This window comes from Anomaloglossus baeobatrachus, chromosome 11 (genome assembly GCF_048569485.1).
Source record: "Anomaloglossus baeobatrachus isolate aAnoBae1 chromosome 11, aAnoBae1.hap1, whole genome shotgun sequence".
NCBI lineage: Eukaryota > Metazoa > Chordata > Amphibia > Anura > Aromobatidae > Anomaloglossus > Anomaloglossus baeobatrachus.
Window position 1 is genome coordinate 67091371 of NC_134363.1, and position 13273 is coordinate 67104643.

At 48.0% G+C, this 13273-nt stretch overlaps 1 protein-coding gene across 4 annotated transcripts in view; it reads right to left on the bottom strand.

The window, feature by feature from the left end:
- Nucleotides 1-13273, bottom strand: part of GRIN2D (glutamate ionotropic receptor NMDA type subunit 2D) — a 1213579-nt gene that overhangs the window by 605866 nt on the left and 594440 nt on the right. For all 4 annotated transcript variants that reach the window (XM_075328780.1, XM_075328779.1, XM_075328778.1 and 1 more), the window contains one exon: nt 3015-3466. In XM_075328780.1, the coding sequence (XP_075184895.1) occupies nt 3015-3443 (429 nt within the window). In that variant the 5' untranslated portion in view covers nt 3444-3466. The remainder of the gene's footprint in view (nt 1-3014; nt 3467-13273) is intronic.

Genomic DNA, 13273 nt, shown 5'->3' on the forward strand with positions numbered 1-13273 from the left:
ACACATAGCAATGGACTTTATTACGGACTTGCCATTATCCTCCGGGCACACAGTCATATGGGTCGTGGTTGATCGATTCTCCAAAATGGCCCACTTCGTTCCTATGGCCGGACTGCCCTCTGCTCAGGAACTCGCGGAAGCCTATATACATCACATCTTCCGCTTGCATGGCTTTCCATCCCACATAGTGTCCGACAGAGGAACTCAGTTCACCTCCCGCTTCTGGAGGGCTCTATGCAAACATCTGGGAGTGACTCTGGACTTTTCTTCTTCTTACCATCCTCAGTCTAACGGCCAAGTGGAGAGGGTCAATCAAATCGTGACCTCATACCTACGTCACTATGTCAACGCCCATCACGACGACTGGTCCTCGCTTCTGCCTTGGGCTGAATTCTCCCATAACCACCACGTCAGTGAGTCATCCTCCGAATCTCCCTTCCATGTTGTTTACGGACTCCAGCCCGCCGTCCCATTGCCTATATCCCCTTCATCGGATGTCCCGGCTGCTGATACTGCAGTTCGTGACTTTGCTACCATTTGGGACTCTGTCAAGGCGTCCCTTGGGCGCGCTTCCCAGCGGATGAAGAAACACGCTGACAAGAGACGTCTGGATCCTCCGTGTTTCTCTCCTGGAGATCTCGTCTGGCTTGCTTCCCAGTACGTCCGCCTGAAGATACCATCCTACAAGCTGGGTCCTCGCTACATCGGGCCGTTTAAAGTCCTCAACAAGATCAATGAGGTCTCCTACAAGCTACAGCTCCCGGCCACGATGAGGATACCCAACTCATTCCACGTCTCCCTGCTCAAGCCGGTTGTCCTTGGTCCCTTCTCCGCTGCTGCCAGTCCGGCTCCTCCACCTATTGCCGATGACGACATCTATGCGGTAAGGGATATCGTGGCCATGAAGACCGTACGAGGTCGACAGTTCTTCCTGGTGGACTGGGAAGGGTATGGTCCTGAGGATAGGTCCTGGGAGCCCAGGGAGAACGTGGGCACTCCTCTTATCCGTGCCTTCATGTCCCGGTTGCGGGGAGGGGGGCGTGGGGGGGGGGGTACTGTCACGCTCCCCGGGTCCTCACCCCCGTTCCCCGGCTCACCTGCCACGCTCTCCGCTTCCCAGTCACCGGATTCCGTCCGTCCCAGGGCTCCGGGCCCCCGATCCCGGCGCCCGACAGCTTCCCTGGACCTGGCCGGCTCCCCTGCGTCCTCCTCGCAGCCTCCTTCCCTGGCTTCTGGCACCCGGGCGGCGCGCATGCGCATTAGGGCGCGCGCGTGGTCACTGACCCTTTCTTAAAGGGCCAGCGTCCATTAACAGGAAATGAGGTTGCACAGGTACAGGGTATATAGGGGGTCATTGTCCAAGGGGGCGGGGCCTGATCTTCGTGTTCCCTGAGCTAGGAGTCAGGTCTCTTGGTGTTTATGTGCCTGTACTCACCTATCTGTCTTTGTAGAGCCGTACCTGCCTCGCCATCCAGTCTGCCGTGTCCTGATCCCCGCACGCTGTCCGTCTGCCATCTGACAGTCCGTACCATCCCGGATCCCTGCGGTGACCCGTCATCTTGCTCCAGAGGTTCCGGACCCCGCCTGATATCACCTCGGCCTCCGAACCTGAGCTACGTCACCAAGACCACCTTCTGTGACTCCGTGGTCCCTGGGACTCCTCCGCTGCCTTCACTTGCACGGACTGTTCTACTGCCCATCAGTGCTTCAGCTGCCGGACTCCCTACCACCATCTCAGAGAGTTCGGTCCAGTGGATCCACCTCCTGGGTCTGCCCGACCGCCCGGCCGTGACAACCTCTCTGTCGGGATGTGTACATCCGGCTTCATACTGTGCATGACCGGAAGTGTCCGGCATTCAGAAGTGCAGTCACAGCAAACATAAGTACACACGGCACCGCTGGTGAAGCTGCATTGAATAGCATGTTAGCACGTCCCTGTGGGCATACTAACATACTAAGAGGGTGACCAGTCAAGGGATATAATGCCCTTGGGACTAGTCCCTGTGCTCAATAGCATATGATATAAGATTTTTAGAAATACTTTTTCTAAAGATCTCTTTATGTATGCTACCAAATACAGGAACAGTTAGGCAGGGATTAGTAATATGCCCCCAGAACTGCTCATGGTTCTGGGTGCATATTGGACCTGACAGGTTCCCTTTAAATAAAAATAGTATAAGCAGTAGTACTTTTAATAGTTTGGTAGAGAACAATTAATAAATATATTAACATTTTTTTCAATTATTATTTTACGCTGACATATCCCAGATTAAAAGCACCATTGCTGCCAATGCAAAATAACCAGGATAATTTCCATTTAGATCCTGTACCAGTACTTCATGTCAAAGTCTAATTATTAATTCAGTCTATTTTTATGGAAAATATTAATGTTTTGCAAATATTTGATAAAAAACATACATTTTATTAGCAAAAATCTATACAGAAAAAACAGAGCCGTCCCTTGTAATAGATTAGCTGTTTACCAGCAGACTATGGCAGAGCGCTGACCTATGCTTTCCGCACCATCGCAGACAGACCGAAGCTTTTCTTACCCTCCTCCTATTGATTTAGACTTTATAATGTTACAAGTAGTTGGAATAAGATTAACATGAATTGTTTCTTTCCTGTAAATCATTCCTAGCAAATCACTTTGATAGAGCAACCAAGGTCACTTACTGGACATGATGGAAAGCCTGTCATATTACTATTCAAGACAAGGGAGAGAATTTCTTATGTAGATACAGTAGATGTGCTTTGGCCTCATACATCTTTCAACAAACTAGTGAAAAACATTCTGTAGGAATTTTATCTGCTACGTGGGGAGGATGTAAATGATCCTCATCCCAATCGAGCGAGTTTCTGAAGTGTATCTTCCCATCCCCTCCCAATGTGGCAATATCTAAATTTATGGTTTCCATAACTCCTTGGTACAAGAGAAAGATTACATATTCATTGATTCTAACAGCAGGAGTTCTTACATTTTATACGATGAAAAAAAAAGTGCTTGCACCTACCTTGGGCGTCAGCACAATTGCAGATCCTCCGTTGATGCCAATGATGGGCATAGATGTTTGTGCAGAGATGAAGTCAAGGATCTGCGCAACGGATTCTGTCCTGGTGTCATCTTCAAAAACAACGCCATGAATTCTCAAGCTGGAGAGAACATCACATATTTGCAGGATAAGGCTGCGAGGATTTGTGTCGTTAAGTATTACAGAAATGGGATTCACTTCCATGGAAAAATTGCGAAAAGCTGATTGTGAAAACCGGGCACTCTCTGGTGGGTACGAGGTACCACTGAATATTATGGCCACATTAAGGGATCTTGGTGGAGATTCATCTCGAAATTCGGGAAAAGGATGGGCGCATGCCAGGGCCAACAAAAATAGCATCCTAGCAGCAGCGGGCACAAAGGCAGTGTTCACAGCTGGCGGAAAACACATCTCGAAGGGTTTTGGCTGCCACTCTAGAAATGAAACAAAGAAGAATGAGAGTTAGAATTAGGCAAATTGCAAATGAATGTGAGATATTGAAAAATAACATCTTAATTCTATGAGTAATTGAATTAGTGGCAGATTTTCTGGTTTATTCACACAAATTGAATTAGTCAGTGTTTACACATGTTATTTTTCCTCTAAAATGTAAGGAGGATGCATTTATACTTCCCGATAATCATACAGTATAAACTGGTTGCGGAACATCTGATGAGCAAAACGCTAGTACATCAGGTGGAGTAATCTTTTGGCTGGCTTATCAACGTTCTTAGCAGTGGAAAAAGAACAAGTGCTGCCAAGATCAATGACAGAACTATTGTTATTTTGAACTCATGGTAGCGCATAGGCCAATAAAGGACCACCAATAGACAAATATGTAGCCAATTAGTGGTCATTTAATTCCACAGGTCCTAAGTTTTATCTCCTGCATTAATAGGTATGACCACACACATTCAGTCATGCATGTTTGATAGAAACATAGGCATTATGCATTAAAGAGATTACTTCTTTTGGATAAGTCCAATCATACACAACAGCTGTCTTGAAATCAGTTAATCCCTCAGTTTCTGCTGACTGAACTAGTTAGGGAGTGTTGGGAGGGGATATATAAGGGAGATATAGGGAGTTCCCTTTTTTCCTCCCAGGGGCATATTCAAATAGATAGAGGCCATGTAATATATTGTTATGCCAAGTATCTGTGAATACTAAGGGTTCCTCTAAGAAAGAAACACCCAAAGCTGTTGTCCTTATGGCCCAATAGGGAGTAATTTTGATAAGACCAGGGTAAATTGCTGACCTTTGACTGTTATGGCATGGTCCGTGGACAGCCAAAGTGCTGTATGCATTGGCATCCCATACCACATGGCCGCCCCTTGCCCGTCTTCTCACTTTCATTGGTATCTAAATCCATGGAATTCAGATATCATGGAGCACAAAGATGGAACAGGTAGCCATGAGCTCCCACTTGCTCTATTGAGTCTCTGCATATGAGAACGCAGCAGGCGCATTGACGTCAATACATAGCGTCAGCTGAGCCTCTGTACACAGCCAGACCCGAGAAGCAGGTGAACAGGGTGAGTTGAGAAGCTTTTCTTTTCTTCTTCTAATTCACTATGTAGCGCCCGTGAACCACTCAGGGCACTACTAGGTATTGCATCCTCACCAGGATACAGGGCCTACCCCCAGGGACCTGGAACACCAGTGCCAGTGACATCTGCACACACCAAAATCCCAGTTCTCACTCCATACCAGGGGTAATTGGCTAGTCAGACACCAAAGGGATGGCCACCTGGAGGGGGCAGCCAGTCCAGGGGACTAGACAGCTTGGTGGCAGGGAACAGTGAGCAGTCAAGAGTAGAGAGTCAGGGAGAGAGATGTGCCTCAAGCTGGGTCATGTAACGGTGACCCGGGGGCACAGGAGAGTGGTCACCAGTGTAGGTACACCCGAGTACCACTGGGACCAAAGCACCGACGGGGCACAGGGCCCTAGGACAGGTGTCAGCTTCACGCGGCATGGCAATTACCTGCACAGTGAGGGGACCTTCACAGACCTCACTGACCCACAGATCTGGGGGCACCATCAGTAAAGAGAGGATCAGGTTCAGGACACGGACAGGCCTTACAGGGTCCACACTGCCCGCCGTATGGACAAGGAGACTGCCAAAAGGACAGTCGAGCCCCAAATCAGCTCCATGCTACGGGGACCCAACCACACTGAGGGTGCCGGCGACAGAGCAACTGAGTCATCAAACTGGCACTGGAACTACAGGGACCTCAACCAGTCATACAAGGGTCCAACTGTGAGTAAATACTTAACTTACAACCCACGGTGTGGCCTCCCTTCTTCGGCGAAAGTCTCCACCATACATCTCTCGGGGCTCAGCCCTACCTGCGGAGGGCCTACCACAACAGCTGCCATTACCATCAGCCCTAGGGATAACCGACACAGTAGCGGCGGCCCCATCATCTTAACCACATCCCACAGATGGTGTGACACCAATGACTTTAATCTCCCCTGTAAATACTCCCCATTAAAAAAGCGTCCCCAGGGTCAAGGAATCGGGCAATGGCCAGCATTCATCGTGACACAGCATCCCCGTAAATATATGGCCCTGGACCGAGTACCCCATAGCCCTGGGCAACACAACTATACATTGTGGGAGATTGTGAGGACATGAAGGGCATTTGTGGAGATTTAATGCTGCACCTTAAGGGGCATGTGTGGGAACAGAATGTTGTGCCCCAAGGGATATGTGTGGGGATATAATACTGTGTGAGGAAAATCATGCTGTGTTGGTACATCCAGTGTGGGAAGCTCTTTGGGAACATCATGCTGTGTCAGGACATCCAGTGTGGGGGGTATTGGGAGGACATTATACTAAGTGGGAAGCTTTGTGGAGACATCATAGTGTTTGAAAAGCCATATAGGAACTTTATACTGTGTGGGTGGTTGTGAGGTTACATTATAATGAGAGGGGGGCTTTTTTTGTACATTATACTATGGTGAGCTATGTGGAGACATAATTTTGTGCAAGAGAGATGTGTGGAGGTATCATTCTGTATGGGAGGCTATGTGTGGATATAATACTATATAAGGAGGATGTCATTATTGTTGTTATTATTATTATTTATCATTATAGCGCCATTTACTCCATGGCGCTTTACAAGTGAAAAGGGTTATACATAAAAACAAGTACAAAAATCATGAACATAACAAAAACAGACTGGTACAAGAGGAGAGAGGACCCTGCCTGTGAGGGCTCAAAGTCTACAGGAGATGTGTGAGGGTACAGTAGGAGAGGGTAGAGCTGGTTGCACAGTGGTGTTGTACCACGGCCGAGCCGCTCGGATCCGGAACCGCGGTGGCTCGAGGGGTCTCTGGACCCGGGGGTTCGCGCGGACACTCGAATTCAAAAAGAGGGGGAGATAGTATGTACAGGGGATGTGTAAGTTTGTGACGCCACCCACGGTGGATGGTAATGTAGGAGACCACCGCTTCTATTGGGGAGCCCGGTGGCGATGGTGTAGCAGCAGGATGTTTAACCCCTCCGTGGATAGGGGGTTTGTGTCACGGGGCCCGGTGGTATGGTGAAGGGGGTGCCGTTGGAGAGAGGTAAAGGGGGCTTTTTCAGCGTACTCACTCAGTCCAGGAATAATCACACCGACAGCTTGTAAACCAGAATTCTGAGCACCACTGCAGCATGGAGGGAGCACGCGTGGATCCGTGCCCTTGGTGTTGCTGTTAGCCTCTGACCTTCTCCGTGGCACCTTCTCACTAGTTGGACCCTAAAGCTTGAAACTTTTTGGGTCCCGCTCACCCATATGGCTAACGGAGTGAGCTTGCTCTCAGGGTTCACGCGTAGGATTTCTTTGGATTGTAATTTGGAAAAGTCCTATCCCATCGGTGCGCTAGTACCCCGATTTTGGAGCAGGTTGGGGATCAATCTTGAAGTCTTCACCCCCGTCGGGTAAATTACCGGGACGCGTGAAGCTACTTCCCGGCCTAGGGTCCACGTACACCGTCGTGCCCTGGACCCTGTCCAGTGATAACTCAAGGCCGCCGGCCACCCTCCTCGGCAGTCCGTGCCCCTTGACGCGATCCCCTGTGACCGGGGTTCCAGCTCCTACCAGGCCCAGACCAACGTCTGCCACCTAGTAAACTTCAGGAGCCCTGCTCCGGACCGGTGACCTCTCTCTCCCAGAGAGTCACCTTCCACCTCCTCCTCCTTTACCTCCTGTTTCACTTCTCAGTCACTTTCACACTTTCTCCCCATATGGGCGGCCCTATTCTTTACAGGCCCCCCAATAGTGTGTCTGATGGGTACAGTGCAAAGTGTTTCTAGGATTTTGACTGGCTAAGCTGTTAGCAACACCAAAGGACCAGGATCCATAACCAAGGCAGAGTGGATACTGTGCAGAAGGGCAGATTGCACAATACCATGTGACGACCTGATAGGCCAGGGCGTCATATTCCCCCTTGGTTAAACGTAGCTCGTCCCTCAGCTACAGGACACCAGAGGTTTATTTTTGCTTTTAACTGTAGAAGAAAGTATAAAAGGGTTAACACATTTTTATTAACATTTTCCATCCCTCACAGGGGAGGCTCTTTACTTAAACGTTACTAAAACTGTTAAGAGTTTGTCGTTCAACGGTGGGACGCTACCAGTTTCTATGGTAGCGCAGGCTCAACCTACTCCGTTGCAGCCCCTTCCTGCGACAGTCCAGTCCCAACGTCCCGGATTCCAATAACTGGCCACCCAAACAACCTGACCCCCTGGAAACCTATCTGCGGGTCCGTGACCAGATTAAGGTCCTGGGTGTTGTCTTGCAGATGACTCTGGTTGGCACAGGAGGTGCAACTATTATACAAAACACAAGTTCGTGTTGGTCACACTAGTCCTGTGACCGTGGTCCATGTTTACTAAATATATAAAAACTTTAATGAAGTCCATGTACCGGTTGTACACTTTTCAACAATTTACTTGCAAATCTGGTAACTTTCACTCTTTTTATTAAAACTGGTTGAGTAGGCACCTATTTACTAACATTTTCTATATGGAAAACAACAAACTATGAAAAACAACAAACGAAAGCATCGATAGCTAACAATCCTATGGCATCGTAACTACTGGTACTGTAACATTTTTAAACACTCTTCTCTGTAAAAACCCTGAGCAACCTGGTAGCTGTTGCCCCTAGCGCCGACCCCCACCGGGGCCTTCTGGTGCCGACTACCAGCACAAGCACCTCTCAAGGCCCTGATGGCCTCTTCCCTAGAACGAAAGGGTGGGAAAAGGTTAAAAAAGGAGAGCACAGTCTACTCAAGCTTTAAAATTTGCAGGTTCTGGTTCCCCTCTAATGCTGGTTACCTCCTGAGCACACTCGTGCAAAGTGCCCTGGCAAACCACAGTGACGCATATAGGCACCACTTCCATTGCATCCACTGAAATCTCTTCATTTGAAGTGGACTCTGCTTCCATCTCAATCTCCAATGCCAACTGTGCCCGTGACGACAGGATCATCCTGCGGCCGTTTCCTCGATAGCGTGGCACCCACGCAGCTTTAGGGGTACTGGAACCAAATCGCCTTCTACCATCGCTTCCGGTTCCGAGACAACGGTAACTGGGTCAATTTGGGCAGATGCTTCAGACTAGTCATCCTTTTCAGAAGTTGCTAGATCCGCTGCCGGTGGTGTGGGCAGCGCCTCGGGGCCCATCGCAGTGGAGAGTGAAGGCGACGGCGACTGAGTGCTGGCCTGGAGCGGGGGAGGCTCGGATCCCACAGCCGTACCGGCTGGATTAGGGAAATCATCTGGAACTGAGTAACCGCTTACCAGCTCCTCTCGAGGAACTTCGGTTTCACTGGTTTGCATTGCTGCTGCCATCCTTCGCATCTCCATCCGCGGAACTGCTTTGGGCTTCTCTGCTGAATAGCTGCACTTCTCTGCCATCTTGACACTGCGTCTTCCAGGAACGTTGTCGCAGCATCCTGGAATCCCTGCTCCACTTCCGCTAGTAACACATTCTGGCCCTTCCCCTCGGTCTTTTCGCAGCATTCTCTCGCTGACCGTGGCCCTTTGGGAACTTCCGGTTCCGGCCTCACAAGGAAGACGAAGGGCGGGGCTTAGGCTTCGCGCGCTTACTTGATGAAGACAGCGTTTTGTCACGAAAAGATGGCGGACAATGGCGAAATTGGTGGGAAAAGGACTCTTGACTCGTGGTTTTTGGCTTTCAAGGCGTACGTCACCCAGGTAAGTGGGTCCTGCTCATATCCTGTTCATGATGACAGGTTTTTCGAGGTGTACCGCCTCTGTGCCAGCGGCCGAGCCGCTCGGATCCGAAACCACGGTGGCTCGAGAGGTCTCCAGACCTGGGGGTTCGCACGGACACTCGAATTCAAAAAGAGGGTGGAATAGTGTGTACAGGGGATGTGTAAGTTTGTGACGCCACCCACGGTGCGTGGTAATGTAGAAGACCACCGCTGCTGTTGGGGAGCCCGGTAGCGATGGTGTAGCAGCAGGATGTTTAACCCCTCCGTGGGTAGGGGGTTTGTGCCCCGGGGCCCGGTGGTGTTGGTGAAGGGGGTGCCGTTAGAAAGAGGTAAAGGGGGCTTTTTCAGCGTACTCACTCAGTCCAGGAATAATCACACCGACAGCTTTTAAACCAGAATTCTGAGCACCACTGCAGCATGGAGGGAGCACACGTGGAACCGTGCACTTGGTGTTGCTGTTAGCCTCTGGCCTTCTCCGTGGCACCTTCTCACTAGTTGGACCCTCAAGCTTGAAACTTTTTGGGTCCTGCTCACCCGTATGGCTAGCAGAGTGAGCTTGCTCTCAGGGGTCATGCGTAGGATTTCCTTGGACTATAATTTGGGAAAGTCCTTTCCCATCGGTACGCTAGTACCCCGATTTTGGAGCGGGTTGGGGATGAATCTTAAAGTCTACGCCCCCGTCCGGTAAATTACAGGGACACGTGAAGCTACTTCCCGGCCTAAGGTCCATGTACCCCGTCGTGCCCTGGCCCCTGCCCGGTGATGGCTCAAGGCCGCCGGCCACCCTCCTCGGCAGTCCGTGCCCCTTGACGCGATCCCCTGTGACCAGGGTTCCAGCTCCTACCAGGCCCAGACCAACGTCTGCCACCTAGTAAACTTCAGGAGCACTACTCCGGACCGGTGACCTCTCTCTCCCAGAGAGTCACCTTCCACCTCCTCCTCCTTTCACTCCTGTTTCACTTCTCACACTTTCCCCTACCAACCCCCCATATGGGTGGCCCTACTCCCTTCAAGCCCCCCAATGGTGTGTCTGGTGGGTACCGTGCAAAGTGTTTCTAGGATTTTGACTGGCTAAGCTGTCAGCAACACCAAAGGATCAGGATCCGTAACCAATGAAGAGTGGATACTGTGCAGAAGGGCAGATTGCACAATACCCTGTGATGACCTGATAGGCCAGGGCGTCACAGTGTACTGGACAGAGGGTTACTGCAGGTTGTAGGCTTGTCTGTATAAATGGGTCTTCAGGTTCCTCTTGAAGCTTTCCATTGTAGGTGGGAGCCTGATATGCTGGGGTAGAGCATTCCAGAGTATAGAGGAGGCACAGGAGAAATCTTGTATGCGAATGAGGGAATATCATACTGCATAGGAGATATCATACTGTATAGGGAGCTTTTTTGGGACATACTATGCAGGGGGCAGTGTTGGAACATCATACTGCATTGGGGGCTCTGTGGGAATATCATGCTGTGTGAGTACATTGTATAATGTGGGGGGGTTTATGAAGACATCATACTATACAAGACCACATTACTCTGTGTGGGAGAGTTTAAGGGGATATTATTCTTTGCAGGGACACCGTACTGTGTGTGGGGACTGTAAGGATATTATGTTGTGTTGGGAGCTCTTGATCAAGGTACAAAAACTGCATAACAGGAGCAGAAAAATGTGCTGCTTCATACAAAATTTATAAATAGCAACTCACGGTGCACGGCCAAGTATTATGGGTTCTCGGATGTGTCGTCCATGGAATAATGACCACAAAGCACTGGCTTGCTTCACTGCATGGTGTGTACAGCCGCTCCAGGGAGAGCCCTTCGCAGTTTTTGAATGGCTCTCACTGAGGTTCAAACAACATTTTCGGATGTAGTGTATCTAAAAAGAAAAAAACTCTGCCCTCCTCTCCCTGGAAATGCTCTCTTTATGGGCAGAGAGCCGAACTGATCAATCATTGACTTCCTTTATACTCATTACTCAAGTTGAGTACTGTCAAAGTGTCTGACCTGCTTGACTCGAATTCCGAGCACTCGAGCATTTTAGTGCCTGCCTATCTCTAGTAAAAACTGATATAAAACAATAATAATGTGCACACTAAATGTCAGCCAATTGGTTTGGCGCTCCACAACAGTCATGGTTTCTTATGTGGCCCCTTGAGAAAATTAATTGCCCACATTTGGTTTAGATCACTTACAGTATTTATGTAAAATTGTAATAGAATTTTACAAAAATTAGTAATTTGGTAGCCCTATCTAATTGCCTGAGAATGCAAACATGTACTGATTATTTATTTATTTTCCATGCTTCCCCATATGATTGCACACACACACAAACCACAAGTTGTATCTGGTCTTATGTAAAAATCCACTTTTTAGAATAACGCACCCATTGACTATTTCAATTCTGAATATTGTATTCCCACAAAAGGAAGGGCGACCACTTTTACTCCCTTATTGAAAGTTGCTCCTATATTTTAATTTGACCTTTCTCAGTTATCAAGATGTCATCAACTACATGCTTCCAAAAGTCAAACCTTAATCTTATGGGATCACCCTCTTATCTATACAATATAAAAACGTGCCTATAACTCCCACAAAGAAAGTCTAAAGAAAGCCAGTTATGACCACCCTAAGTTTAGTAGGTATGAAATTTGAAACATCAATCAACAATGACAAGTTTTTAAAACAGAACCAACCTCAGGAAATGCTCCATTTTTGGTGAATTCTTGAAGGCGTTTCTTAAAGTGGTTTTGAAGAGCTTTATTTTTTAAGCCTTTTGACTTGATTTCAGAGATGTTGCTCTCACCTTTTTTTCACCAGGTATTTTTCAAAACCTTTTCAAGAAAAACAAAACACTCCAAAAACTTCTCATGTGAACAGTGAAGTGGATTTCCTATTAAAATGAATAGGAAAAGTTTTCCAAGTGTTTTGGAAGTAGTTGAAGCAGTTTTTGAGGAGGATTTTGAAGTGGATCTGTTTCAAAAGCTCAATTTGAACATGGCCTAATAGCCCTGGAGGAGATATTGTGGAGAAGATGTCACTGTAACATGACCTTTGTCATGAAAGCCGTTCAGGAGCTTTACAGGTACAAAATTAATTATAATGCTGGTAGGGAAGTAAAGTCTCATGAAGAGTGCCAAAACATTGGTTCACATTTGGGCCATTGATATTCTATGAAACAGTGCACATGTTCGATTTTTTTTCCTTGAACAAAGTGGTCCGAGGAAAAAAAACTGCAGCATGTACGGTTTGCATCAAGAAATTGGATGGCACTCGTCCTTTCATGTTTATGGGTCCAATTTCCATGGACTGATGGAATAGAAAAGATGAAGATCTTTTTATTAATCTTCTCCACATTCAAGAAAAATGGATCCCACTTTGATCAAACTCTATTCGGATTAGCATAAATGTAGCGCCCAGTGCCTGAGTCACCACAAATACAGTATTAGCTGCATGTGTATTTCAATATGCATAACATGTATTGTTAGCTTTAATGAGATTTGGTTTTCTCTGCTGTTCACTAAAAACAAACATTTGCCCACACTCCCTTACTGGGGCTGTTTACCACATACACACATTTGCCCACACTCCCTTACTTAGGTTGTTCACCTGAGCTGAAATAAAGCTTGTGTGTGTGCCCTAGAAGGAGAAAGGGGGGAGCTTGGGTGTGAGGTAAATTCAGAGAGTGGCAGTTGAATTGGTGTCAGCATGTGAGAGGAGTGTAATATGGAGACGGTCCTGTCCTGAGGTAAATGTTGAAACCTCTGAAAGGGCCAGCTACAAATTAACAGGGTATCAGTCCCTAGGCCATCTGGACTTTTAAGGTCAGTGGCAAACTTTCATAACATTTCATAAGTGAAATTGGCCAGGAGCTCTGCGACGTGATTGAGTCTGGAAACGTCTTGAAGAAACAGTGAGTTTTTCTTCAGGATTCAAGTCATCTGTTCACTGGAAGGGATCAAGGATCCTGAGTTTTCATGTCTTAAAAATCCTAGCATTTAAGACACGTTTTTCCAG